Here is a 25,698-nt window from a genome sequence, read left to right on the forward strand (position 1 = left end):
AATTGCAAGATCGTATATTTACTAATCACAAGCTCATTATCAATTCGCACAGGTAAAACTAACACGTTGATCAACATCATCACATGTGTAGACTTGCAATATTTGAGTGTTTATAAAAAGAAAGGATGTATGTTTATATTTAGAAAATTCGGATTAATGCAATGACATAAAAAATTAATAAAAGGTTTGAAATTCCTAATCAAAAAACTATAGGCGCAGAAAAATAGCTAATGTCGACTATTTCAAAGATCCAAATGCCCTTGATTGGGAGGGAATTCAGTTGATTGGTAAAAGAGGTGAGGGGGAGTGTAAACTAGAAATGAGATGGCAGTGTAAAATGAGGCTGGATAAACAAAACAAATGATCTCAGGGGAAGGCCCCCGGTAAAATGGGTTTTCCCATTGTCCTCGTTGGTATATGAAAAAGACAAATGCAACCACATAATTACAGCTCGGGGTAAAAATGCTCTTCCTTAACGTGCTCGCTTGTCTCGTACGCGGTACCAAACAAAGCACCACACAATGCGCATTGGTAATTATGAGCATGGTAGCAGCGCATATCGGTCAGCTTCACATGGAAATCAGTTGTCTTCTCTGTAATGGAAGCGGAGCCGTAGACAGCGGCAGAAATGATAGAGTGGATGGCGCACATTGTTGAGTTGTATATGATCTCGGACTGAGTATTGAAAATTTTTATTTGAGATAGTATAAAATATATATGCAGAAAAGAATAAAGCAAGGATTAAGTATGAAATATGAACTGTGCAGCGTGCAAAGATATATAAAATGTTTGAGAGAGAGAGAAAGCAAAAAAATATAATGTGTCTGGTTCTATCGAATGCTGCAATGCTGTAATGATGTTGTGAAATGTGCTATTTGTAATGGCAAGAAAAGAGAGAAAAGAGGAAACCTTATAACGTGGATGCTATGGAGTGCTGGTAAGAAAATAAATGAATGAATATGGCAACGGCCGGCCCTCAGTTATTTATACGAAGCTTGGAATATATCTATTACGTATTGAGGTTTTTGTATCGGTTTGAGGTTTTTTATTTTTCTTAATTTCTGACAATATCTTTAATTGAAAAAACGGACGAGTAGCAGACTGCATAAATAAAAAAGCCAATTTATTTTATTTATTTGGGGGAAATGTCATACAGAAATAAACAACTGAAAAGACATTTTGTAATAAATCCAAACCGCAATCTTGCATGATGTGTAAATATCGACCAGAGGCCCATTTCCATTTTTACCCAGTTTACCCTAACAGCCAAGCGGGCAACAACGGTCGCTTTGCTGATTTTGCTGCGCACTTTTTACATCCTTACAACAAATAAAAAAAGTTGAGGGATGGTAATTCCACAGCAGAAAATTACATTGAGATAGCAGGAGAAAATCAATGCACAATGCACTTTGTAAAAATAGACATGGTGCCGATGATCGGGGATTTTGGTTGAAGAATGAGCAAATAAAAAAACAAGAATTTATAGATCAACTGCACATGTCATCTTTTTATTCCCACCGGCATATTTGTCTGCTGCCGCTGCAAGCTGCTGACTATGCGGAGGATAAAATAAAATTTTGAATTCAATTGAAACGCCGTCCGCACTCGTCTGTTGAAAGCCTCAACCCTCCTCCCCAACTTTTTTCTGCGTAGTTCACCCAACACAAAGTAATTTGTTTTCTCTCCCACCCACCCAATCCCTAATTTGTTTTGTGTTTGTAAAGACCCGGTGTGTCGAATTGCTTGGTCAACAATAAACAACGCAACTGTTTGGAAAAACCTTTGCAGATTTACACTGCATAAATTTGAATCTCAAGACCAAGTAAACAAACCATTCGCGCAGTCTGTGCGTGTCAGATGTGGGGGAGTGAGTGTGCGAAATTATGTTTTCTTGGGGGCTGATAAAGAATCTTTTAAAAATAATTTATGCTCCCCAATGCCTTCCCCTCAAAGGTTGAGTTTTTGTCCGCCGGTCTACCCCATGCGGCCACCTCAGCTTCTTTTCCCCCATCCAGTGTCCTTTTGTTTGATTTCCTCAAGTTTGTAATAACTATTTATAGCTTTTAAAGTTTTTCAAAAGAAAAAAAACTAAGGTGCACGGCTAATATAAATGAAAAAGGAATATCAAGCACAGAATAAAACAAAGGCCTGTTTTTACACACGAGCAGTACTTTTTTAATTAGCCGGGACGCAGGCCACTACTGCCTTGCAGTCGACAAACAACGCGTGCATTGCATATTCGTGTACACATTTTTTTGTTTAAAGCAGAACATTGCTCATTTGTAAAGCTGTGCTGAAAAGTGAAAATAATAAATTTAACAAATAAAAATTGCTAAGAACACAAAAAGAAGCAAACAAAATGTTTACTCCCACTGGACACGCCACTTGTCGTTCTCCTCATTACCCTGGCCGAAGCAAGTGACCGACTGGACATCCTCCGAGAAGAGAATATCGTGCGAGTGCAGGGCCATTCCACTGACATAGTGGCGGAGCACAATCACCTCACTGGCATCCCAAACCTGGCCATAGGCGCCATTACCCCAGCGCTCCACAACCCAGTGATCGTTCTCATCCGAGTTCATCGAATCACCATAAGCGGTAGTCTCATTCTGGCCGCACTTCGGGTCGCGGAAGTTATAGTGCGAGTGCAGGTGGGTGCCAGTCTGCACATGTCTCAGACGGATCTGTGTGCCAAAGGAAATGTTGGCGCCGGGAACGGGGACATCATGGTTGGCAGGGAGAACCTGCCAGAAGTCGTTCTCGTCGGTGTTCCAGCGGTAACCAAAGACCATCTGCTGGTTGGAGCCGGTCTGGGTGCTGTGCGAGCGGTCGGTGTGCAGGAAGCGGCCGGTCATGTTATGCTTGAGCGCAATGATGCTGCCAAACTTGACCTTGTTGTCGCCGCCGGTGTGGTGCAGCTGGGGGTACTCGTGCGGGGTCGGCGAGTTCTGCGAGCAGCGCGAGGGGTCGGCGTTACGCACATCGTTTTGGTCAAAGGAGTAAGGAGGACGGCCGAGGGGAGCCGGAGGGCAGAAGCCGCTGCCGGAGTCGTTTGAGTGCTGCTGCTGGGGAGGAGGCGACTGGGGCTTCTGCTGGTGGTGGCTGCCGCCGTAGGCAGAGTCAGTGCTGGGCGAAGTGTATCCACCGCCGTAGTGCTGCGACTGCTGTTGCTTCTTCTTCTCTTCCTCCTCTCTGCGCTTCTTGTTGTTGCTCTCCTCGTCGCTGCTGCTGTTGCCATCCTCGCGGTACTCGTGGATACCGTAGGCGACAGCACCAATGGCGGCGGCACCGAGGGCGGCAATACCGGCCTTCTTGCCGTAGTCCTTGATGATAGAGTTCTTCTCGTTCTTCTTGATCTCCTCCTGGGAGAAGTTGCCGCCGGGCGCGTTGTTGCCGTAGGGGTTGTTGGCGTACTGGGACTGACCAGAACTGTATTGGGACTGACCAGCACCGTGCTGCTGCTGACCGTACTGCTGCTGGCCATGCTGCTGCTGCTGACCGTACTGCTGCTGGCCATGCTGCTGCTGCTGACCGTACTGCTGCTGGCCATGCTGCTGCTGCTGGCCATACTGCTGCTGACCGTACTGGGACTGAGCAGGGCCGGAGTGCTGCGAGCTGAAGCTGCCAGTGTTCTGGGGCTGGCCATACTGCTGCTGGTTCTTGTTCTTGTCACCACCCAGGCCGAAGAAGCTGCTAAAAGTTGTTTAAAGTAAGACAAAAGAAGGGTATTTATAGTTAGTATAGGGTATTCAAAATAATAATAAAAATACATAATTTGTTTCAAAATCAAAAATTTAATGTTTAAAAAATAATGTGAGAAACTTACCCGATGCCGCGCTCGCCCTCCTCCTCGTTCTGCTGTCCAGAGTTGTTGTTGTTGTAGTCGCCGTAGTTGCTCATATTGATAGAGTACAAGTAGTCAGAAAAAGAAGGATTTTTTAAAAAAATTAAAGAAGTGATGAAAATGAAAGGATTGAAAAATAATGTAGGAAAAAAAGAAAACAAATGAAAAATGGAATAGGGCAAGTTGTCTAATTTATACTTGACCATGTCAGTCATCCTCCTTCATCCTCATTTCCTCTTTTTTACTTTTGGCAGTTCTTGTATTTAAAAACACTGCATAACATGAGAAAATTGAGCGAGTGATAAAAATAGGACAGCCAGTGCACAAAAACGCTAAAAAAGAACCCTTATTCACACGAGAGTATTTGCATTATTATTGTTTTGGAAATTTTGTTAGTGTAGCTTTAACGCCCAATCCAATCCTGTCTTCTCGTTCGCAACACGAGGACGTGGACAAATAAAGAGGATGGGGGGAGAAAATGACATTGGAAAACAAGGAACCAATGTATCGGCTGACTGGTTGTTTGCCAACAATTGCAGCTGTAAATTCCAAATTTCTAAAATTTCCACTTCCCTCCTCCCCTCATCCTGAAGCAAAAATGAGAAGAAAAATCATCATAGAAAAAATCCTTCTGTCAAGCTTTTCATAACATATTTTTAGAACAAGGAAAAAAAAGGATGCCCGAATAATCTTTTTCCTGATGTATAGTGCAAATTGTCGGCAATCGAAATACGGACATATTGGATTTTCACACATGCAAGTAATCAGCAGATTTCGAGAAACAAATACTGATCTAATTACACTTTAAATTAGATCTTATTTTTTGTCTGTGCGTCTTGTTCTCTGACATCATTTACTCAACCAATTCACCACTCGATTACAAGCTTTCAAAAATAAAACAAAAACAAAAAAGAAATAGAAATCAAGTGTAAATGTTTCACTATTTCTTGAGTTACCGATCAGATTTTCAGAAATAAAAGATACAATACACACGTTGCATTCACTGTCAATATATACAAGCAGCAAAAAAAATCAAAGAAAAAACAATACTGATACTGATACTGAATTGGCAATAAGAAGGTAAAATAATAAACAATTTACTACATGATTTTTTATACGATTCCAGCACAATACGCCACTTGTTATTGTCGTCTCTCCCAGACCCAAAGCAAGTGACCGACTGCACGTCCTCATGCAGCAGCACATCATGAGAGTGCAATGTCATCCCGCTAACATAATGGCGCAAAACCAGGGTATCCGTGGACTAACAGTTGAGCCATAGGCGCCATCACCCCAGCGCTCCAGCACCCAATGGTCGTTTTCATCGGACAAAGTCTGGTCGCCAAAACAAGTGACTTCATTCTGACCCGTCAATGGGTCAACAAAGCCATAGTGCGAATGCAAATGCCTTCCTGTATCCACATGCCTCAGGCGAATCTGCGTACCGTACGCAACGATGGATCCAGGGACAGGCACATCCCCGTTGGCTGGCACAACCTGCCACCAGTCAGCCTCGCCCGTCGTCCACTTATTGGCGTACACCAGCTGCTGGTTGGACCCAGACTGCGTACTGTGCGAGCGGTCGGAGTGCAGGAACCGACCGGTCAAGATGTGCTTCAGCGACAGGACGGTGCCGATCTTGATTTTTGTGTCGCTGGGGTTTTGGCGGAGCTCTGGGTAGGTTTCGGGTGTTGCAGAGTTTTCTGAGCTGCGGGAGGGGTCAGGGTTGCGCACGTCTTTTTGGTTATAGGTGTAGGGCGCATGCCCAAAGGGCGCCGGTGGGTGGAAAATGCTGTCGTCCATGTGGCTGTGGCTGCTGCTTGTGATGCTTTCTGACCGCCTTCGGGACATGCCGTCGCCCCATTATAGACTGAGCCGTAGACCGAGCCGTAAGGTGTGTGCACGGGCTTTGGTATGGCAGAACCAGGTGGCTGGTTATGGTACTGCTGCGAATGGAATTGCTGCGATTGGAAAGTTTGCGGCTGATGCTGAGATGGGAACTGTTGTGACTGAAAGACCAGATCCTGACGCCTCTTTTCTTCCTCATTGCGGCGCCATTTTTCATGATCCTCCCGGCGCTTTCTCTCTTCATCCTCGCGTCTCATTCTTGCTTCCTGCTCGCGCCTCACTTTCTCCTTTTCCTCCATGCGCTTACGATTCGGCTTCTTGTCATCTTCGGACAACCCGCCGTCCATAAACTCATGCACGCCATAGGCCACGGCACCGGCTGCCAGGGCACCAAGAGCGTACTTGCCGGCCTTGTTCATCCGACTACCACCGCTGTTGTCATCGCCAATCATTGATGGCACATACGGCGGGTACTGCTGCTGCTGGTGGTGCTGCTGGTATGATATGGGTCCTCCCACCATGCTTGGCCATACGAGGCTGGTGGTGGCGGCTGTGTGCGGCTTTGCTGATTGTACATTGTAGGGGAGGAAAGATAAGTGGGGGCATTGAAGCCTCCTGCTGTTGCGGGATTGCCAATAACGCTGCCCACTGTGGTGTATCTTTGCTGCTGCTGGTAGTTGCTGTTATTGAGTTGTGCAGCAAACTCAGGTCCAACACTCGTGGGCCTACCGTAGTACTGAGGCTCTGCTGCTGCTGTTGCTGCTGCTGGACGTTGGGAGTGGCAGACTGTAGGATTTGACTCATGTTGTTAATTCCCGGCGGCGTACCACTAATGTTATTTTTGTGGGCATTGACGTTATACACGCTGGTAGCATCACTCATTCCGCTATGAAAGTTGTACGCTTGTCCTCCTAGCTGTTCCACCTGTTCTTGTCCAGCCCGAGGTGCCGACATGCTATAAGCCATTGGCGGAGGCGCCATCTGCTGCTGGGTCTGCTGCGTTTGTTGACCGGGCAATACCTGCTGCATTTCCTGCAGTTTCTGCTGCTGCTGTGCAGGGGGTACTCCAGCCGACATATTTCCGTAGGCATTCTGGTGCTGCTGAGCCGAATTAGCCTGCTGCTGCTGAGCCATAGACATATTTTCAGGATACACACTAGAATCTATACCGGACGAATACTGTCCAGCACCCGGTCCATATAAAGTATTACCCATAGCTGGCGCTACTCCCGATTGCAGAGGCAATGGAGGGGGTACAGGGAAGCGGACGGGGCCAGCAGCGACCATAGGCATATGTTGATTGTTTGTAGGGTACGGCTGAGGACCACTACTGACATACGAGTGATTTCCAGATATGTTTGTAGAGGGGAAGCCGCTTAATTGTTGTGGTTTGGAGCTGCCACTGCCACCGCCACCACCACCGACGTTACCACTTCTGGGAATCCCATTGTCTGTGCGTTGGGTTAAGGTAGCATCTCGATAGTGTACGCTCCCGGATTCGGTGGTTGTGTAGTTTGCACTGTCACAGTCTGGTTTGGCTATGTACTGAGAAGGCCGAGGTCCGTCAAACATGGTAAAAAAATAATGGTAGTCTTTTTTATTTTGGATTGATATAGATTGTTTCACACACTATAAAAAAGATAATGGAATGTAGAAAATGAAGTGGATGGATAAATGAACAAGAAATAAAAAATGAATAAGAGAGGGAGAGAGAGAGGAGTGAAAGAAAAATTATTGGGATCTCTACGAGATATAGCGCACAAGATTTTTTTAAAAAAAATGAGAGTGCGCGTGTACACTATTTTTCTTTTTTTCTTTTCCCCTTTTTTTTAAAAAAATAAAAGTGCAGCCAAGATGGTTAATAGAATGAAAAATTGTCAAAATATTATTTAGTATATATTATAAAAAAACTAAAACAGATTGAAATAAAGAAATAGATTGCACATTGCACATTGTTCATTTCCATTTATACAACCCCGCCTATTTCTTTATTTTTTTGTCTTTCAGTGTGCGCCCTTTTTTCCATTATATAAAATTTTTAAAAAAAAGACAAACTGAAAAGATTTCTTATGAATGAGTGAATGTGCGTGTGAGTGACTGCATGGTGTCACGTTGACCCATCCGTTCTATTCTGGATTTATACATTTTCATTTGGGACATGTATGTCAGACGAATTTTTTATATATGACGTTGATATTATGATTGCCTCATACGCGTAAATGGATATGTCAAAGCGTGTGGAATTATTTAAAATGCACAATTCTCAGTCAACTTGCTTGTCAGCTCGTCTTTTAAATAGGTCTCTCCCAGCTACTTTTTTCATTTGTTAATAAATTTTTATTTTAGCATTTCCTGGGCGCGAGTCCCACGTTTAGAAAGCAAAATATTTATTATTTTCTGCATATACATGTTTTAAAAGCAAAAGAAAATAAAGACAAGAGTTTGCATTTCATAAAGCCCGCTTTGTATAAAAAAAATAAAAATGTGAGCGCCCACCTTTTCTTTTTGTTCACTTTGTCTCATGTGGCTTGTGTTGAGAAAGAAAAAAAAATTCACACTCAGTCCTTGTAGACCATCGAGTCGACAGAGAAGCCAACAGCAGGGAAGCTCTTTGAAAAATCAACGACCTCGCTACGCAGAGCCTCCAGCGCCGGAATAGCAGCAACATCGTCTCCAAGGGCGACCTTAAAGTCAACAAACTTCTTCGACTGCACAGTCTTTGCAACCTCCTGAGCAATGCTCACTGCACGATCAACAAACCCAGCAACCACAGCAAAGTCAGCCTCACGCAGGCCCCTGGTTGTCATAGCCGGCGTGCCCAGGCGCAGACCGCCGGGCACCATGGCGGAGCGGTCTCCGGGAACCGTGTTCTTGTTGGCTGCGATCTTGGCCATCTCCAGTACACGCTCGACGCGGGCACCGTCGATATTGCGCGAGGCAATCAGGTTGACCAAAAGCAGGTGCGTGTCGGTGCCGCCAGTGACCAGGTTGTACTTGAGGTCGAGGAAGGTGCGCGCAAAGGCCTGGGCATTATCCAGCACCCTTTGCTGGTACTCTCTGAACTCAGGACCCTGCGCCTGCTTGAGTGCCACAGACAGCGCCGCAATGGTGTGATTGTGCGGGCCGCCCTGGTGGCCTGGGAACACGGACTGGTTGATTGGCGTCTCGAGGTTGTACATGATCTCGACGCCCTTCTTGTTGACTCTGCGCACGCCCTTGCGGAAGAAGATCATGGCGCCGCGCGGCCCGCGCAGCGACTTATGGGTAGTCGTCGTGACAATGTCTGCAAACTTGAATGGCGACGCGAGGACGTCGGCCGCCACGAGGCCCGAGATGTGCGCCATGTCGGCCATCAAGTACGCGTCAACCGAATCGGCAATGGCGCGCATGCGCTCGTAGTCAATAGTGCGCGCATACGCGCTGGCGCCGGCAACGATGATCTTGGGGCGGAAAAGCTTGGCAGACTTCTCCAGCGCATCGTAGTCGATGATCCCAGTCTCCTCATTGCACTGGTACGGCAGAGTCTCGAAATACACCGACGAGTATGACACGCGCTTGGTGGGCGTCTGGAACCCATGAGACAGGTGCCCGCCGTGGGGCAGGTCCAGGCCCATCAGTCGATCATGCGGCTTCATCAGCGCGCCATAAACGTACAAATTGGCCGGAGCGCCCGACAAGCTCTGCACATTCACTCCCCATTGGTTCTCATCCAAATGGAACGTCTCGAGGGCGCGCTTCTGGCACAGGGACTCTGATTGGTCGATGAACTCGTTGCCGCCGTAGTAGCGCGCGCCAGGGTATCCCTCAGAGTATTTGTTCTGCATGACTGAGCCCAGGGCGTCCATGACTGCGCGGCTTGTAAAGTTTTCGCTGGGGATAAGGCAAATGCTCGTGCGTTGGCGCGCCTTCTCAAGCTCGATGATTTTGAACATTTCCGGATCGGCCTCGGAAAGGGGCTTGTTGAGAACGCTCTCTGATGTTGCCACGTAGGTGTGCATGCGCGCGCGAGCGGAGGTGTTGGCTGTGCGCATGGCGGCGACGACTGAGCGAGAGGCGACTTGATCATCGCTTTTTCTTTTAAATAAAGTTAACAAGAGGAGATAATGTAATGAATAAAGATAACGACAAAAATATATATTAAGAAAAGAAATCTGGAAAGCAAAAAAAGGGGAGGGGCAGCCTGCTATCGCTGTGATTTTATACTGTGACGATTGTGATTATACGCGCGCTCCCCCTGACAAAAAAAGGCTGAATATGCTCATCACACGCGCGTATGCAACTGTATTTTTTTAAAAATAAATTCCCACAACGCCTTTTTCTTCTCATTCCACCGTGCCCAGATAATTAAAATTTTTTGCAGACAATAGAAGGGCTGCTTTTAATACATACATTCCTATTCCATCGTTCAGTCTTTTTTCGCTTGATCACTAACTTATTCACTCGCTCACATAAAAAAACCTCCGAAAACAGATAAAAAATATGATCGACAGCCACGCAGACGACCTTATCCACGCCAAGGACTTTGTCCACCGAGTCATTTCACAATTCATCGACACAGCGACAACAGCAGTATTGGCAGCCGATCAGTCACCCTAACGTACGCACAAAGCCTGGATGGCAAAATAGCCCTCCCAAACCACCAGCTTTTGCTGAGCGGCACATCCTCCATGGCCATGACCCACCGCCTACGCACACTCCACGACGGCATCCTCGTAGGCATCGGCACTGTGCTCTGCGATAACCCGCGTCTCACTGCCCGTATGATCCCCGCTAACGAACACCCACACCACCCTCGCCCATCATCCTGGACACTCATCTGCGCACCCCCCTCAGTGCGCGGCTATTCGAAAACACAAAGAAACCATGGATCGTTACTAATCACCAACACGATGAGAGGCGGAGGAGGGACTTGGAGGCCTTGGGTGCCCGTATTGTAGTCGTCGGATGTGATGATGAGGGAAGGCTTCTGTTGGATGAGGTTGTGGAGGAGCTGGCGCGCTTGGGCGTATTCAGGCTGATGGTCGAGGGCGGCGCACAGATAATTCAGGCCTTTTTGAAATCCCGTGTGCCTACATCGAACAGGGCTGTGGTGGACACGTTGATAGTCACGGTTGCTCCGGTGCTTGTTGGAAGCTTGGGCGTTGCCGCTGTGCCTGCGCCGGAAGCGATTCCGGGCATTCTTATTCGTCCACGCTGTTATGAGCAGTTTGGTCCTGATGTTGTCATGGTCGCTGATATCGAATCAACCGTGATTTAATCACGCAAACATGTTTTGTTTATTTTATTAAACTCATGGTCCACATTTTGCATATCCAACATGTGTTGCATGGTCTTGTCAAAAAAAGTCTTGTTTTGGTTTTTGATTTTAAATTTCTTTTTTTCTCAGTATACGTAAAGGTTTTTGCGATAGTTTGCATGGGAACCAAAAATATTCTTTTAGGCTTATTCTCCACAAATTTAGTGAATGGATGTGGTGTGAAGATCGTCCGCAAGTGAAATAAAGTGGATAAAAGCCAACCTCGTTCTTGTTTGTGTTTCTTTTCGATGTGTCAAAAAACCGCATGCTCCCTAGAAAATTGACATAAATGATGCACGTTAAACCTGGCACGCGAATAAATAAATATGTCCATTCTTTTTTCATTTTTTCTTTCTGACTACACGACGATCAGCATCACAACAATGAATAAATTACAAAGACAGGGATGTAAACAGCACTCAACTGTAGAATTTTTTCTGGCATATATAAACTCATGATTTTCTCTAATAAGGATTCAAGTTGCTATCCTTGTTCCTTTCCTGTTCCCTTTCACCTGCTTTTAGTTATTGCCTTTAATTCGACCCACATCTCTTTTTATTTATATTTAAATATATACAGCCGGTCTATATATATTTTTTATTCAGAATAGTAACTAATCTCCTGTCCCCTAGCACTCACTTTATTATTTTTAATTTCATTATCACCAGCTAAATACTTATTAATTTTTAATACATTCAACCATGCGCTCCGTTCAGTTCATTATTGCCTCCGCCCTCTTTGCGCTTTCAACCCAGGTCACTGCTACCCCCATTCATAAGCTCGGACCCCTTTCAAGCTCTGTTGTGTCCACGACCGCGACCGCTACGTCTACTGCCACTGCCACTGCCTCCGTTGCTCAAAAGCAACACCAGCAGCTGGAAGAGAACTTTCCGACTGCAAAGTTTGATATTGCCATCCCCGATCTCCGCAACCAAAAGTCAGGCCAAAGGCCCAGCTACCAGACCCTGCATCCGGCCGAAATCCAAAAGTACAACTCACTGTACCAAAAATTTGTCAACAGTGTTCTGAAGAAAAATAATAAGGGTCGCAAGGATGACCACAGGGGTAACAGATCTCGTCGGCCCCATGGTCCCAAGCCAACACGTTCCAAGAACACTGCTCTGATTAAGGAGACCTTCAGCAAGTCCAAGCCTACTGCTTCTGTGTCCACAGAGTCAAGCGTCAGTACCTCGACTGCTTCGTCAAAGTTGGCTGTGACTAAGGATTTCTCAAACACTGAGGCTGTATTCACCACTTATGATGAGGATAAGCTTGAGGAGATATTCAATTAAATTTTTTGAACAATTTTATTATAATTATAATTATATAATTATTAATTAAACGGTTGGAATATTCAATTATCCTTTACTTTTCAATATTGAGCCATATAGCTTGATTGACGATGATTATGATTGTTTATTTTATATGCAAATTTAAAAAAAAAATATTTTACGAAATAAAGAATTGAAAACCTATTCTTTTTTAATCAAATTATTAAATAGCATTTAAATATATGCTGGCCATCAAATACAATTTCAATAAACATGTTTGGCTGGCTTAATTTGGTCCGGTCCTGTCGTTGCTGGCTGCTGTTGTATATTCAAAATATACCAGACTCACTGGTTATTTTCAAACGTATTCACCATATCAGAGTTTTCAAAAATCACAGATCTGCTAGTCTCCGAGGGCTTGAGCGCATTAAAGACCATTGACCAGGCAATAGTCGAGCTTGAAACGGCAGCGGACTTTGGAAACACCACTTTACAACAGGAAGAAGGTATGAGAAAATCCTCTCCAATGGCCGCGCATCCACCGGTCACACTCAATCATGCCAGGGCGGTAGACGGAGCATGTGAAACCCTATGGTCATCACTTCGTCGTCGACCTCGCCTTTAGCCCTGGCATATAAGAAGCGTGAGTCTTGTCTGCGCCCTTGGTGCTGCAAATGGAATAGTTTTCAACCTGGACCTTTTTGCACGCCGTGGCGGCGTTTAACATGTAGTCATGGTCGACTTTGTAAAACCCGTCGCTTCCGTTTTTCCAGCGAGAGGCCCCCAGACAGCTGAACGCGTGCGTGTGCCCGGCAAAGTCGCTTTCTAGCTGCGCAATGTTTTCAAAGTCCACGGGTTTTTGTACACCTTGTCAGAGTTGGTGCCGGTAATATCGATGGGACGCCGGGTGAATACGGTGACTCTTTCAAAGGCGTCGGATGCCAATAATGCTTGATTACCTCGCGGCCAACCTCACCAGTGCCGCCAAGAACAGAGCACTCTTGCCGGGTGTTTGCATTTTAAACTCACGGGCGGCCTAAGGAAGCCTTTGCCAAGAATATGTTGTCGACAGACACTTTCAGTGCAGCGGTAGTGGCCATGGATAGTTTTGGTTTAGTCTGTTTAAAGAAAGCAAATATGGAAATAAAATATGATGAAGAAAATAAAGTTAAAGAAAAAACAAAAACAAAAAATTAAAAGACAATGTCGTGTGTATAAATCGACATTTTGTCATTTTGTACATCGCAATGCCAAGACTTTATTTTGAAGGTGGAGTTAGCTGCCAAATCAATTACGATCAGTGATCACGTTATTTATAGTTTCAATTAAATCATGCTCATACTCATGCTCACGTTGGCAGCGCAGTATTTTGAGGTTTGTTTTGCTAAAAGTATTTTGGCCAACCTATTTATATTTTAGCAGCTCTAAGCAACAAATTGATTTAATTTAATTATTATAACTATCAAAGTAAAGCAATATTATATTTAATAACTTGAAATGGTAAAACATAGCTAAACCGTTATGTCTAATATTGTATATAAGTTATAAAAACCAAAGGGCATTCCTATCCATCTGCAGCTTTCTGCAGCGGGAAAATTTTGATTTATTATTATTAACGATAAGTTCAGAGTAAATTTATACAAGCAACCAAATAAGGCTTTAATCTTCTATCTATATCAACTTATTTAACTTATTTACTTAATTTATAATATACGTCTGTAAATTGGCATTTTGTTTCTAAGCCTTTTATATCAAGTGTTAAAGCAACCGTTTCTTGACATAATTCTGCGTAGCCTAAATAAAAACTAGATAAATCAATTCCTTTTCAGGTTTATCTTTGCCATCGTTTATTGCCATACAAATTATTTTTTATCACATACTTTTTTAATCTTTTAAGAATCTCACGTTTTTTGTTTGTTTTAAACACCCATTTTCAGCTTGGCGTGTATCTATTTTGTGGAAATTAATGAATGGAAATCTTTTACTTTTTCAATACATGCAATCCCTCTTTATGCGAATTGGCCAATATATATATTTTATATAATTATCCACTTTTTTGGTTTTCCATATACCCTTTTAGTTTAGTCGCTTTTGCCATAACCACATTTTCCTTAGTCGTTTGTGCTGACAAATCACCGAGCTCTTTATTATTCTTCCGATTAGTTGCGTTGCGCCCCATGATTTTAGTTTTTATAGGGATGAAAAGTGTAAAATACACCAATGTTTAGATAATTGAGTGAGTGCATAATGACGATAATGTTGTGAGTGTGGTTAAAAGAGATGCCAAGAATGTCCAATAAGCAGCCACAAGGAACCTGCTAAAAAGGGAAATAAATGTGTATTAGAAAACTAAGGTTTCTCATCCTCATGATGGGAGCACCTTAGTATATATCAAACCTAAACTATAATAATGTGCACGGCATCTTCTGTGCCACACACATGCATACAGTCACCTAAAAAAATGACAATAGCAAAACAAATGCTATGTTTGATGCACCTCGAAATTGTATCAATTTCTGCTGATACCATTTTCCAGCAAAATCAGGTTCAATCGTGAACGCCGCGTGGCTTGGAAATCAGTGTGATTGATCAGGACATCGGGTGGCGTTCCACATCTGTCTGATGCATCTGTGCGCGCATACAGGTCTCAGCCTGGGTCGCTAGCCTGGATTGCGCCCCCCTGAGGGGTTCTTAACACCAAAATATTCAATTGTGTGTTTTGTAGCTCTTTCCCTCGGAGACATCCCCTTGTGGTGCTCAACTTGCGCATCGATAGTGGCATCGGGATTGTTATTTGCATAACCTGTAGACACCGCGTAACTTTTACTGGGATTCTCGGCCATTTGATAAATTAAAGATAATCCAGACTTTAAAAACTTCATTCTGGCGGTTTTTATTTATGCACACTTTCACAATCATTGCATTTGCTTGTTTTTTACACTTAACAGCTGTCACATGGCTCACCGTTCTAAAAAATAAGTAGATCAAAGCATTTGTAATCCAAACACTTTTGCTTCACGCTTTTCTTTTTCTCGGCTTTTTATTTATTCCTTTTTTATTCAAGCATGGAAGCGACGACGAAAATAACTCAAGTCGACGGCTGCGACTTTACTTCATCGGAACTAGAGCAGTTCCATGCATTCTGCAAGTACCCATGGTCCACACACAGCCTCTCCGACGCATCGCTCGAAGAGAAACTCACACACTATACCAAACACCACCCCGATGCCTCACTCTCTCGGCTCCAACAATGGCTAGAGTCCACGCAGAATCCGCAAGCACAGCTCTACGAGCGGTTCCGCCCTTTGACTTTGCATCTGCTCCGGATTCCACGCACTCCTGGCAAAAGTTTACGGCGACAAGGAGGTCAACAAGCACGATATTGAGCAGCGCATGGAAAGAGCCAAGGTAGAGTACTACAATGGCATCGAGCAAATGGACTATGGCGAATACGTGGAATATAAGGAGAGCACTGCGCCAAAGGCCCAGTGCCCGTACCAGCACCTGTGGCAGAACGACCAGGAACCTCACCAGCAGCCCGAAAGAGGTGGGCCACGTGAGGGCGTTGGATTTGACCGATTTTTTGACTCTCCGGTTACCGCCGATGCCATGGACAAGCTCGCAAGGGCCGTCGGAGAGGCCGGGCAAGATTCCGGATGCCATGCGGTGGCCGTCCTAAGCAGCTCCTCCTCAGGCGTGTTTCTCCCAGCACTGGACAGCGGCGACCTTGTAACCGCCAGGCGTACACTGCGAGCACGGCTGCGGTTGGAAATTGCTTTGCGGCAGCTTAATGCAGAAAAGCCGTTGGTTATTTTTGCAAACGGGTCGGTTCACCCCTCGGCATTCAGTCTCTTGCAGACCACGCGAGAGACCATTCTCTCTGAGGAGTTCTCTCTCCAGCCAGCCTATCCCTGCCCTGCGCGCTCTACAACTGGGCGCACCTCAGTGATGCAGTGGCGCCCGGCACAGCAGAGTACGCTTTGGGACACAGAGCGTTGACCATTCGGGGCGGTGAATGGCAGGGGGAGCTAAGTCAAGGCTGTGGGTTTGTTGGTCGGCGCAATTGGGAGCGATCCAAGAGCCGCATTTTGCTGGCTGCTTCGTGCCCACCGCCACATACGAGAAATGCGCTTAGGCAGGCGTGCTTGGTGGAGTCGCAGTACCCGGGACCATGCAGGATCGGAGTGTGGAAGAAGGAGATTTTGCAGTATTTTGCGCCGCTCATTCGGGCTTCCTCACCCGAAGGCAGCACTTATGGCGCCGGCGAGCTGATTAGGGAGCTTGAAAAGGCAGACAAGCCGTGGGCGCGGAAATACGTCGAGTTTGGACAGGCCGTGGATGGCCGGCGGCAGTGGGAGCTGTGGGTGGTTGCGCTGAGGGCGGCTAGGGACATGGAGTATTCGCAGGCTTTGGCACTGGAATATAACTTGGCCGACGCCCTGTGGGATAGTGCTGATGCCGGCGAGATTGCGTGTGCTGAGCAGCTCGTTAGACGCGCTGCCAATGGGCCGTCGCTGTCCGAGATCCTGGGCTCTGCCGACTCAGCGCCCAACAACACACAAGCAGCAGTTGTTGCTGACATCCCAGCCGAATGCCCCTTTGCTCGCATGTACCGCCAAGACCCGTCTCGTTTTGCGCACATCGACCTCGGCGCCCTGTCATTGCACCACGCAAAACTAGGCTGATAGAGAGTATATTTATTTATTGTGTTTTATGATTAATGGCCAATTTTCTGCAACCGTTCACTCAGTGTCTTGATTCGCGCATCCAAATGCAGCATGTTGTCCTTCAATGTCAGCGAGTTCTCACCAATGGCCTTCCTCAGCCCCTCTGCAACCTCCCCCATAGTGCCCAGCTCCTCCTTAACAGCGCCCTGCTCCCTCTCAATGCGCTTAATCCCAGCAACCGCGTCCGACGCCTCCACATGCAGCTTAGCCAGCGTCTGCAGTCTTCTGGCTGCTGCTGGCGCCAGCTCCACGAGTGCATCCACGGCCATCAGCTTATCGTAAACCTCATCGATTTTCTTTACAACCGCCGGATCCAAGCGCTGGCCCTTACTGGGATCCTCGGAAGACTGCAGGGCGCGGGTAGCCTGGGTCTGCGCCAGGTCCAGCCTCTCCATATCAACCAACACCTGCTTAATACGTCTCTGGATTCCATCAACGCGGTTGGGATCCGCAAGGACATCCATCTGCTGTCTAAGCCGCGAAACTGAATCCACCAAACTACGTTGCTGGTTGTGGTTTCCAGAGGACGAGTTGCCGAGGATCTTCTCCAAACCCGCGATTCTCTGCTCCAGAACTGATGGCTCCTCCTTTGGCCTCAACTTCTTCCCCTCTGCCCCACTAGCGGTAGCTGTCGGGGTTCCGTCTAAGCGCTGCCACAGCTCGCGAGAGACCAGGCCAGAGCCACCGCCAATCTGTCTGCCCAAAAACGCCAGTTCCTCATTTAATCCGCAAGCCAACTTCATCAGCTCCACGCTTCCCTCCTTATTCCCGCCAACACTACCCTTACACCGCCACCACCAGCACCTCCCTTTTCCTCTTCAATCTGCTCTTTAAGCTCCTGCGTTTCATAAACCAGTCTTCTAAGCCTCTGCTCCTTACTTTCGGTGAGTCCACCGACTTCTAATCCACCGGGAGAGAGTCCAGTTGGAGTGTGCGGAAGAGGGATTTTTGGTATCTTGCCAGGGCCGTTTTAGGTGGTTCGTCGCCGGATGCTTGGCGGAACCTCTCGGCTGCTTGCGTGGCTGAGACGGATTCGGTTGAGATGTCCTCGGAAATGGTGGCCGGTTGGTCTATGTCGAGGTCCATCTCCTGCGGCTCATCTGTTGTTTCGTATACATCTGGTTGGTCCAGGTCAATGTCCGGGAGATTAGAGTATTTTGAAGCTACGCGGGCCGACATTTTTCCAAAAGTAAATAAAAAGCAGAATTTAATAGAAATGAGGATAAATAATTTGTAATAGTCGGAGTAACAAATTAAAGTTTGTAAAAAAAAGGAAGAAAAAAGGATGTTTTGAATTTTGAATTTCAGCTTTGAGGATAGGAAAAATGAGATGGAAAGAGTGACGTTCCAATTTTCCTATGTTTTGGTTTTTTTTGCGATTTCAATATTATCTGTTGATTTCCCACTACATGCCAATCAAGTGATTATTTGGTCAGCAAGTAGCCTTTATTTTTATTTGCTTGTCTTTCTTGTGGATCTGTTGGCCCGATTAACAATATAAAGACAATTTGAATAGTGGTTCTTTTGAAGTGTTATTCATAAGCTCATTATAAAAAAGAGATTTTTTATCCTATCCAAAGTCTTGCTTTTTTGTGCAAGAGTGTGTGAGTGTACAAAGTGTAAATTTATTCAAAGCCTTTATCTTCTACTTTTTTATTTTTAGTAGCTATTTAAATTTTATTAAAATACAAATATCGATTATTTGCATTTTTTCCAGTCATGCCTTGCTTCAGCCAGCTTCCGCTTGTCATTCTCGCCCATTTTTTTGAAAAAGGTTGTAGACACTGACGAAAACCCAGCTCACTAACTGAAGCAAAAGCGTTTTTTATCTGTTAAACATATGTCGCACATGACACGCGCTTGGCTACCATTTGACACCGACCCAAACTAATATACTAGAATATACATTAGTTGCGCGCATTTTAATTGAATTTATCCTAAAAATTGGTGTTTTATTTTTAAATTACTTGTGTTCATCGTATATTTTAAATTATGTTCAAAAAACTTTAAAAATTAAAAATTAAATATTGAATGTGACAATTTGATTATTAGAGGAGCTATTGCGCGACAACTTATGACAAGTTACCATTGTCATTATAGTAGTATACAGTATCTTGTATAATCTGGATTAAGTCAAGGGAAATTTTGTTTTTGCATTCATTACTACAAAACAGAGCTGACCTGTTTTCCAGCGGATTCTGGCATACCAGGCACCATAAAAGTGTTTTCGTGTGTAAAGCAAATATGGATAAAATCTTTTGTCGCAATTGGTGACCATAGCAAGATGGAGTAAATATCAAGTTTATAAATAAAATATCATGGATAGGTTTTGAATTTAAATTTGAATATGAATAGATATATTCGAAGGCCGGAATGTGAAGGATGGTGTTGGTGTTTTGTCTTTTGTATTGCTTTTGTATTAAGATGCACAGACATGTGGAAAATAAAACAAACCGTTGTCATCAATGAACTGGTATTCTTTTAAATGGGTCATAAGGGGCTTTTTATTGAATTCATCTATTGTATTGTAAGTGTAATCTGAAGCAATAAAAAGAGAACGTGCATTTATAAATACAATTGCAGAATACACCAAGTTGCGGGTTTCTTCGATTTTTATTATAAATATGAATTTATAGGCAATTGAATGGTATTAGGACAATTGTAATATGATTTTTAATATTTCATTAGCAATATGAAGAATATACGACAATTCCATCTGTGCTCCTTTATTTGTATGGATCCTTCATATTTCAACTTTGTGTGGGTTTTAATGCCCAATGTTGATCGCAATTGTTAATTTTTCCAACAATCAGATTATTATTATTATTATTATTATTTTATCCGGTAAAGTGTCAATCGGTCAAAAATAAAAAATAAAACCCCCAAGTTCACCTCTGTATTTTCCTGACTCTAGTCCCCTTTTTATTTGAATTTAAATTCGATTTCGCTCTTTTATTACATTTCAGCAATGTTTTCTCGGTTATCGCCCTTGCAGCGTCCACTCTTTAACAAACAAGCCTTACTACGTTGTGCACACAGCATCAGGCACACAGAGATTTTGGAGCAAGGCCTCCATCCCCAAAGCTGATCCGCCCACGACTACCACAATTGAACCGCCAAGAGAAGCGCAGCGAGCGGCCACCAGGCACCTATGCGATATGGGCGATGGAAGTCATTGGAGGCACCTGCGCACTCCTCTACTACCTCGATCTACACACCGACTACCTTAAACCCACGATCACGCCCTTAACTCCCACAAAATACACTCCCCTCAAACTCATATCCACAACCCCATTGACGCCGGACACGACGCGGTTCCGGTTTGAAACCAAGCGACCAAGGTTCGACGGAGAGCTGGAGAAAGAGGCAGACGGCGTGATGGCCCAGGGTGCGTGGGCAGTGGACGTGAAGGACCATTTGGTGCAAACATACAGGACATACACGCCCGTGGAATACCATATGGGCACGGAGGTGGATGAGGAGACAGGTGCGCGCACAGGGTACTTGGACCTGATCGTCAAGCGATACCCTAGGGGCAGCCTTTCCCGATTCATCCACGGCACGCGTGTAGGCACCACCGTGGAGATGCGTGGCCCGCTGCCTGTGTGGCCGTATAAGGAGAAGACGTATAGGAATATTTATATGGTTGCTGGCGGCACGGGGATCGCACCGATGTACCAGATCATTCACGATGTCTTGCTCGATTCCGAATCAACCACCAGGATTTTGCTTTTGTACGGATCGCGCTCGGAGGAGGATATCATTATGCGTGAAGACCTAGATCAGCTGAAGGAAAAGTACGGGGACAGGCTCCGCATAGAGTACCTGGTCGAGCAGAAGCAGAGGCAGGATAAGGAGGGTGCTGGAGCGGTGGTCGTAGGGGTCCCCGATCGCCGGGTGCTTGGCCGCTTTACTGCCGAGTTCAATAGCGAAAAAGACGTGGTTCTGGTGTGTGGGCCTGGTGCCATGATGAATGCCGTGTGCGGAGCTCGGCCGATCGCGGGCGGCGGAATTAACGCCCAGGGCCCCTTGCGCGGCGCATTGGCTGATCTGGGCTTTGCGCCCGAATCCGTCTTCAAGTTCTAAAGAATAAAAATAATTTTCTTTTTATTCTTTTTTGTTCAAATTCAACTTTAATTCAACTTTGCTCAAAACTTTTCTTTATTACTTTTCTTTAATGAATCGCGCGGTGCAGGCTCAGGCGCGGCATTCAGGCGCACGCACGCCGGGGCAGCTACTACCGCCTCCTCATTCTCCGCTTCCGCTGAGCGTATCGGCCCAAATAAAGCATTTGCAGCCCAAAGTGCGACTCAGCGCCAAGATCACACAGGGCCAAGCAGAAACGCAGCAGCTCAAGCAACGAGTGCGGCAAAAAGTATCATGGCAACAGGGGCTGAACAAACACACCACATACCCCGACCTCCTCCACCAGGCATACCGCCATCCGCCAACACGGCTGCTCAAAATACTCGACTGCATGGTCAACGATGCTCGCCAAGGCTTATCCCTTAAATGCCCAGCAGCCGTGCTTGATCAATGTGTGCTCCACGTACTCGGCGGCATTTTAAGCCAAGGGCGCACCGCGCCATTGTCGGTTTCTTTTCTGGAGAAGGCGGCGTATTGCCTGGAGGAAATATCCTGGCGCACACGGCGACGGCCACAAACCCCCTGGACACTGCTGTTTCTCGTGGCGCGCGGCCAAAATAGTCCGGAAGGACGGGAGTACGCGAGAGCCAGGGCGCTGCTGGATCTTTCGCAGCTGAAGGACACACCACTGCTTGTGGAAGTACTGGAATCGCCCCAGTGCACTGCTCAAATAGCCAACGATCTATACCAAGCCATCAACACACCTGCAGTGCGCGCAAAAGGCGGTACCCCAATGGACCGCACACTGTCCACGGCCTTTTACTCTTCCACGTGTACGGGTCCAGCACCATTTTGTCAGAACATCTGTTGGCGTACGAGGACACTGCATTGACTCTGCTCAGTGTCGGCCACTTCTCGGCCTCAGTGATCAAAACGCTGCTGTGTCTGGCCCATTTCCACGCAACCAAGGGGAATTTTGCGCAGTTGGACGAGTGTTTGCGGTTTATGCGCGCAGCAACAGAGGCGGCAGAAGGTGTGGCGTGGCCGATTCCCACTGTTGCCGCGGCCATCCAGAAAATGTGCAGCATCTGCCCTGCACATATGACGGCGGCAGTGGGTCTTCTTGAGGCGCTGATCAAGCGGGACCATGTTCTGCTCGCACACCTTATCAACGATATGCCGGTGTTCCGTGATACGCCGGCGCTGCGCGTGCAGCTGGTCAAGGATGAGATGCAGATCCGAACCCAGACCCAGACCTGGGCCGGATCCACGGGCAAGCAGAGATAGGGGACAACAGTGTCGGCTGGGGGAAGCCATTGGAAAGGGACGCGTGGTGGGGCGGCCTGCGTGTGCGGCTGCGCATGAGTGACCCGGGCATGCACGATCTAATCACGCAGTTTTGTCGCCATGGCTGCCACGATAACACAAACGCTGGCAGTGTAAATAAAGTGGTCAGAGTACTTGGTCAGCTGGCGCGCAGACTGCGGTCCGCACAACCCATTGATATTCTCGTGCGAGAGATGGCTGCGAAAAACCACGCGATTGATTTGTCCGAGCTCACGCGGCTGCTTTATGTCCCAGGGCCACTGCCATCTTCATCCTCATCGGCATCGGCATCGGCATCGTTGACCATTGGTTATACAGATAAAAATGCTGTAAATAATCCGCTTGGTGGATTCGCTTTGACGCGAGCCATTTTGCTGCGAGAGTTTCTGCGCCGCACTAGCAGCAGCAACACTATTGATACAGGGATCTTGCCGCGCTGGCACTGCATTCCGAACAGCAGCCACTTCTGCTCTCCGTTCTGCCGCACATGCCCCTGCGCCCTCCATCGCCCGCTTCCTCCGCTGTGCTGTCCCACGCATACTACCTGGCCACCTTAAATGCACTGCAAGCCCACCCACGCATTCTGCTGCATTTTCTCCGCCACTTGGTCTCCCACCCATCATCATCAAGCTACTTCACACCCGTTATGCTCCAGTCACTGGTGACCAAGGCTTTGCAAGTGTACGTGGATGGTGGGCATTTCCATAACCAAGGTTATTTTCGCTTAGAACGGCTCCTTGTTCACACCATCCCTGTGCTTAATGGGTTTCCTAGGTGGTACCAGAACCAGTTGTGGCCGAGACTCTGGGCACTACATATGTTTTTGAGACGCAGGAGGTATGTGCCCAGATACACACTGTATCGTTGGCAGTTTGGTATCCACAAGCATAAGGTGTACAGGATGAGACAGACTGCTATTCCGTCTAAACAGAAATTAAAGGACAAGAAGGTCGATATGATGGTTATGCCATTGAGAAAAGAGGATATTGGGGTTGTGCGGCAAATCTTGTTTGATTCCATGGTTCGTCGGACTCCCAGTGATGAACGGTACTCGTTGGAGTGGATGTTGGAAAAACAAACCCAAATAGTATCCTAAAGCCTGTTTTTATTAAAATAAAATCATATATTTAAATTATTATGTTTACTCTGAAAATTCAACAGCTTTGTTGCGCGGCCGTTTTGTAGGCGACATAAACTCATCACCAGCCATACGTTTCATCGATTTAACGCTGCTCTCACCCTCAAGTTTCATAATTGCGCTCTGCACTCTGATAGACATTCCACTAGTATGTGAAAGCGCCGGCGACGCCGACCTCCCCACCGACCCTCCTGTTTCTCCACTCGCCACCGACCTAACCGATCCTCTTACCGATCCTCTGCCAGCCGGCGACCCCACGCTGATAAACCCTCTCTCCGTCTGCACCCTCGTCCTACCTCTCGAGGGTGTCCCAAGCAAAGGATATGGCGGAGGCAAAAGCTCACTACCCACCCGAGGACTAGGCGAGCGCACATCCACCAACCCCCGATACTGCTGCTGCTGCTGCTGCTTCAATGAGGGCGTAGTAGCACCAGTACTGATGTTGGTGACAGAAAGTTTGTCGAAAGCAGCTACTCGCTCACGCACACTCAACGGAGACGATGAACGGTCAGGAAGACCACTACCACCGAAAGGCGAACGCAGTCGACGCAAAAGCGCATTCTTCACTGCTTGCGGAACAGAAACCGCCTTCTGCATTTGCTGCACTTGCTGATTATGTTGGTTATACTGCCATGGTGGTGTATAGGTAGGTGTTGGCCGAATGGTGGGCGGTGGCATATCTGGTTTCGAGACAGATGCAGCTCTGGGAATTCCCGACTCACCATTTCCTCCTAGTCCTTTCGCAGCGCGTCTCGCTCGTCCGTGGATACTCAGAGGCTCAATCATGCGCCGCTTAAGTCCACGAGCACTATCCACACCTGTGTCCTCAGCAGACCGTTTAGCGCTAACCCTAGGAATTCTCGATTCCACCGCTGCTGCTGCTGCCGCTTTCTCAGCCCCCTTTAATTGCTCCTCTGTGACCACCTCCTTTGACTCTCCCAGGACACCATTAAACCCAATATCGCTAGACAAGGACTTTGGCTCTCTCGACAATGGCGAAATCCCATGCAACGAACGATACCAGAGCGTACGTCCCAATCTGACCCCGCCTGCAGTCACTCCGGCAACAGGCGACCTAATATCCATCAGCGTAGACCCGGAAGATACAGGTAATGCATTCTCCTCTCTGCAGTGTTGCCCAGGATCATTGAAATTAGCAGTATCGACGGTAGTTACAGGAGCAGCAACACCAGCAGCGGGTAATGATTCACCACTGCACCGAGACCCTGATCTTGTTCCTAAAGAGTCGTATGTGACATATCTGGGCGCATAATCCCTGACATACGGCGAGTTATCGTCGCCAGGGCTAGGCGATCTGGTCACCGGAGCACCCAAACTCTGTCGCAGATACTGCCGCTGCCACAACTGATCACCCTCTTGCTGCTCCTGTTCTTGCTGCTGATCATCATCAAACAAGCTCTCCACCGGCGGCAAAACGACTGAATCCAATCCATCAATCACCGACCCAGCATACGACGTCGCAGGCGACCCAATACTAACAAAAGGCCTCAACTCCAAAATCTCCAGTTCCTCCCCCAGCTCCTCCTGGTCCTCAGTAAACTCCAGCTGAAAAAAAAACTTGTGCATACATGATTGCAACGGCTCTCCATTCTGTGTAAATATGTAATGGCGTCCGATCGGCCATCTTTTTTTTGTCTGATGTAGGATAATCCAGACCCCTTGCCTTGTCCGCTATTGTACGCACAGTTGACTAATGTTATGATGGCTGTGAGGATGAGGGATTGGAGGTGCGGGTTTTGAGTGTAGCGTTGGTGAGTGGCTTGTTCATCGGTTGTAGAGAGGTGCGTTAGGGTTACTTGAACTATTAGGTCATTGAGAACTAAAAGACGCGTTTCAGGAATACGGAATGGGCGCAGAGTCATTGTTTTGAATTGTATTATTTTTTTATAAATGGATAGTAAATTAGAGTGGAAATTGAGAATTTATAGTAGTAGAAAAATAATCGAGAAATCAAAAAAGGAAAAGGAGAAGCAAAGAAAGGTTTGATTCTAAAGAAGAAAAAACATTTACAGACACGTGGAGAAAATAAAAATGGTCAAACAAATAGTGCACGTGTATTTTCCTTGTTCTCCCCACCCACACGCATTGTTGATATTTTCACCCCTCCAACCAATCACACGTACATTCGTAAGCACAGACAA

General features: G+C 46.5%; 11 protein-coding genes across 11 annotated transcripts; 5 read left to right on the forward strand and 6 right to left on the reverse strand.

Moving 5' to 3' along the window:
* Positions 1 to 32: 32 nt before the first annotated feature.
* On the reverse strand, positions 33 to 938 carry BX661DRAFT_188389 (uncharacterized protein; the record flags this gene model as incomplete). The annotated part of the gene is made up of 1 exon (XM_051537409.1): positions 33 to 938. A coding segment is annotated over exon 1 (232 nt), but the record flags the coding sequence as incomplete, so codon positions are not given.
* Positions 939 to 2,363: 1,425 nt separating this feature from the next.
* On the reverse strand, positions 2,364 to 3,900 carry BX661DRAFT_173360 (MIR motif-containing protein; the record flags this gene model as incomplete). The annotated part of the gene is made up of 2 exons (XM_051533863.1): positions 2,364 to 3,693; positions 3,827 to 3,900. 2 exons carry the CDS (start codon positions 3,898 to 3,900, stop codon positions 2,364 to 2,366), a joined length of 1,404 nt encoding a protein of 467 aa, XP_051389028.1.
* Positions 3,901 to 4,721: 821 nt separating this feature from the next.
* Positions 4,722 to 7,602, reverse strand: BX661DRAFT_188391 (uncharacterized protein; the record flags this gene model as incomplete). The annotated part of the gene is given in 6 exon segments (XM_051537410.1): positions 4,722 to 4,728; positions 4,963 to 5,073; positions 5,094 to 5,676; positions 5,769 to 6,214; positions 6,226 to 6,434; positions 6,464 to 7,602. 6 exon segments carry the CDS (start codon positions 7,262 to 7,264, stop codon positions 4,722 to 4,724), a joined length of 2,157 nt encoding a protein of 718 aa, XP_051389029.1. The 5' UTR covers positions 7,265 to 7,602.
* Positions 7,603 to 8,058: 456 nt separating this feature from the next.
* Positions 8,059 to 9,842, reverse strand: BX661DRAFT_188392 (serine hydroxymethyltransferase). The gene has a single exon (XM_051537411.1). It carries the CDS (start codon positions 9,721 to 9,723, stop codon positions 8,251 to 8,253), a length of 1,473 nt encoding a protein of 490 aa, XP_051389030.1. The 5' UTR covers positions 9,724 to 9,842; the 3' UTR covers positions 8,059 to 8,250.
* A 42-nt stretch (positions 9,843 to 9,884) lies between these two features.
* BX661DRAFT_188393 (dihydrofolate reductase-like domain-containing protein) lies at positions 9,885 to 11,110 on the forward strand. The gene is made up of 3 exons (XM_051537412.1): positions 9,885 to 10,278; positions 10,302 to 10,524; positions 10,551 to 11,110. The coding sequence occupies exons 1-3, from the start codon at positions 10,172 to 10,174 to the stop codon at positions 10,947 to 10,949; spliced, it is 729 nt and encodes a 242-aa protein (XP_051389031.1). The 5' UTR covers positions 9,885 to 10,171; the 3' UTR covers positions 10,950 to 11,110.
* Positions 11,111 to 11,483: 373 nt separating this feature from the next.
* BX661DRAFT_188394 (uncharacterized protein) lies at positions 11,484 to 12,339 on the forward strand. Its single transcript, XM_051537413.1, has one exon. The coding sequence runs from the start codon at positions 11,690 to 11,692 to the stop codon at positions 12,278 to 12,280; it is 591 nt and encodes a 196-aa protein (XP_051389032.1). The 5' UTR covers positions 11,484 to 11,689; the 3' UTR covers positions 12,281 to 12,339.
* Positions 12,340 to 12,554: 215 nt separating this feature from the next.
* Positions 12,555 to 13,257, reverse strand: BX661DRAFT_188395 (uncharacterized protein; the record flags this gene model as incomplete). Its single annotated transcript, XM_051537414.1, has 5 exons — positions 12,555 to 12,733; positions 12,754 to 12,778; positions 12,862 to 13,088; positions 13,127 to 13,209; positions 13,236 to 13,257. Coding segments are annotated over 5 exons (486 nt in total), but the record flags the coding sequence as incomplete, so codon positions are not given.
* Positions 13,258 to 15,198: 1,941 nt separating this feature from the next.
* BX661DRAFT_188396 (uncharacterized protein) lies at positions 15,199 to 16,955 on the forward strand. The gene is given in 3 exon segments (XM_051537415.1): positions 15,199 to 15,554; positions 15,661 to 16,146; positions 16,164 to 16,955. 3 exon segments carry the CDS (start codon positions 15,325 to 15,327, stop codon positions 16,942 to 16,944), a joined length of 1,497 nt encoding a protein of 498 aa, XP_051389034.1. The 5' UTR covers positions 15,199 to 15,324; the 3' UTR covers positions 16,945 to 16,955.
* On the reverse strand, positions 16,956 to 18,310 carry BX661DRAFT_188397 (Dynamitin-domain-containing protein). Its single transcript, XM_051537416.1, has 3 exons — positions 17,896 to 18,310; positions 17,768 to 17,860; positions 16,956 to 17,747 (listed from the first exon to the last, which is right to left on the reverse strand). The coding sequence occupies exons 1-3, from the start codon at positions 18,163 to 18,165 to the stop codon at positions 16,977 to 16,979; spliced, it is 1,134 nt and encodes a 377-aa protein (XP_051389035.1). The 5' UTR covers positions 18,166 to 18,310; the 3' UTR covers positions 16,956 to 16,976.
* A 1,595-nt stretch (positions 18,311 to 19,905) lies between these two features.
* Positions 19,906 to 21,090, forward strand: BX661DRAFT_188398 (uncharacterized protein). Its single transcript, XM_051537417.1, has 2 exons — positions 19,906 to 20,015; positions 20,132 to 21,090. Exons 1-2 carry the CDS (start codon positions 19,955 to 19,957, stop codon positions 21,070 to 21,072), a joined length of 1,002 nt encoding a protein of 333 aa, XP_051389036.1. The 5' UTR covers positions 19,906 to 19,954; the 3' UTR covers positions 21,073 to 21,090.
* Position 21,091: 1 nt separating this feature from the next.
* On the forward strand, positions 21,092 to 23,497 carry BX661DRAFT_188399 (uncharacterized protein; the record flags this gene model as incomplete). The annotated part of the gene is given in 7 exon segments (XM_051537418.1): positions 21,092 to 21,175; positions 21,188 to 21,361; positions 21,377 to 21,903; positions 21,918 to 22,290; positions 22,356 to 22,511; positions 22,542 to 22,780; positions 22,822 to 23,497. The coding sequence occupies 7 exon segments, from the start codon at positions 21,164 to 21,166 to the stop codon at positions 23,492 to 23,494; spliced, it is 2,154 nt and encodes a 717-aa protein (XP_051389037.1). The 5' UTR covers positions 21,092 to 21,163.
* Positions 23,498 to 25,698: the final 2,201 nt, after the last annotated feature.

Source organism: Kickxella alabastrina (assembly GCF_025024165.1).
Source record: "Kickxella alabastrina strain RSA 675 chromosome Unknown BX661scaffold_30, whole genome shotgun sequence".
Taxonomy (NCBI): Eukaryota; Fungi; Kickxellomycota; class Kickxellomycetes; order Kickxellales; family Kickxellaceae; genus Kickxella; species Kickxella alabastrina.

What these genes read in the sequence shown, in the direction of transcription:
- BX661DRAFT_188392 (XM_051537411.1), bottom strand. Translation starts at nt 9,723, where the DNA reads ATGCGCACAGCCAACACCTCCGCTCGCGCGCGCATGCACACCTACGTG.
- BX661DRAFT_188393 (XM_051537412.1), top strand. Translation starts at nt 10,172, where the DNA reads ATGATCGACAGCCACGCAGACGACCTTATCCACGCCAAGGACTTTGTC. An exon ending in TCATCTGCGCACCCCCCTCA is followed by an intron (nt 10,525 to 10,550) that starts GTGCGCGGCTAT and finishes GAAAACACAAAG; the next exon opens with AAACCATGGATCGTTACTAA.
- BX661DRAFT_188394 (XM_051537413.1), top strand. Translation starts at nt 11,690, where the DNA reads ATGCGCTCCGTTCAGTTCATTATTGCCTCCGCCCTCTTTGCGCTTTCA.
- BX661DRAFT_188396 (XM_051537415.1), top strand. Translation starts at nt 15,325, where the DNA reads ATGGAAGCGACGACGAAAATAACTCAAGTCGACGGCTGCGACTTTACT. An exon ending in CAAGCACAGCTCTACGAGCG is followed by an intron (nt 15,555 to 15,660) that starts GTTCCGCCCTTT and finishes GCGCATGGAAAG; the next exon opens with AGCCAAGGTAGAGTACTACA.
- BX661DRAFT_188397 (XM_051537416.1), bottom strand. Translation starts at nt 18,165, where the DNA reads ATGTCGGCCCGCGTAGCTTCAAAATACTCTAATCTCCCGGACATTGAC. An exon ending in TCCAACTGGACTCTCTCCCG is followed by an intron (nt 17,861 to 17,895) that starts GTGGATTAGAAG and finishes ACCGAAAGTAAG; the next exon opens with GAGCAGAGGCTTAGAAGACT.
- BX661DRAFT_188398 (XM_051537417.1), top strand. Translation starts at nt 19,955, where the DNA reads ATGTTTTCTCGGTTATCGCCCTTGCAGCGTCCACTCTTTAACAAACAA. An exon ending in CAAACAAGCCTTACTACGTT is followed by an intron (nt 20,016 to 20,131) that starts GTGCACACAGCA and finishes AGCGGCCACCAG; the next exon opens with GCACCTATGCGATATGGGCG.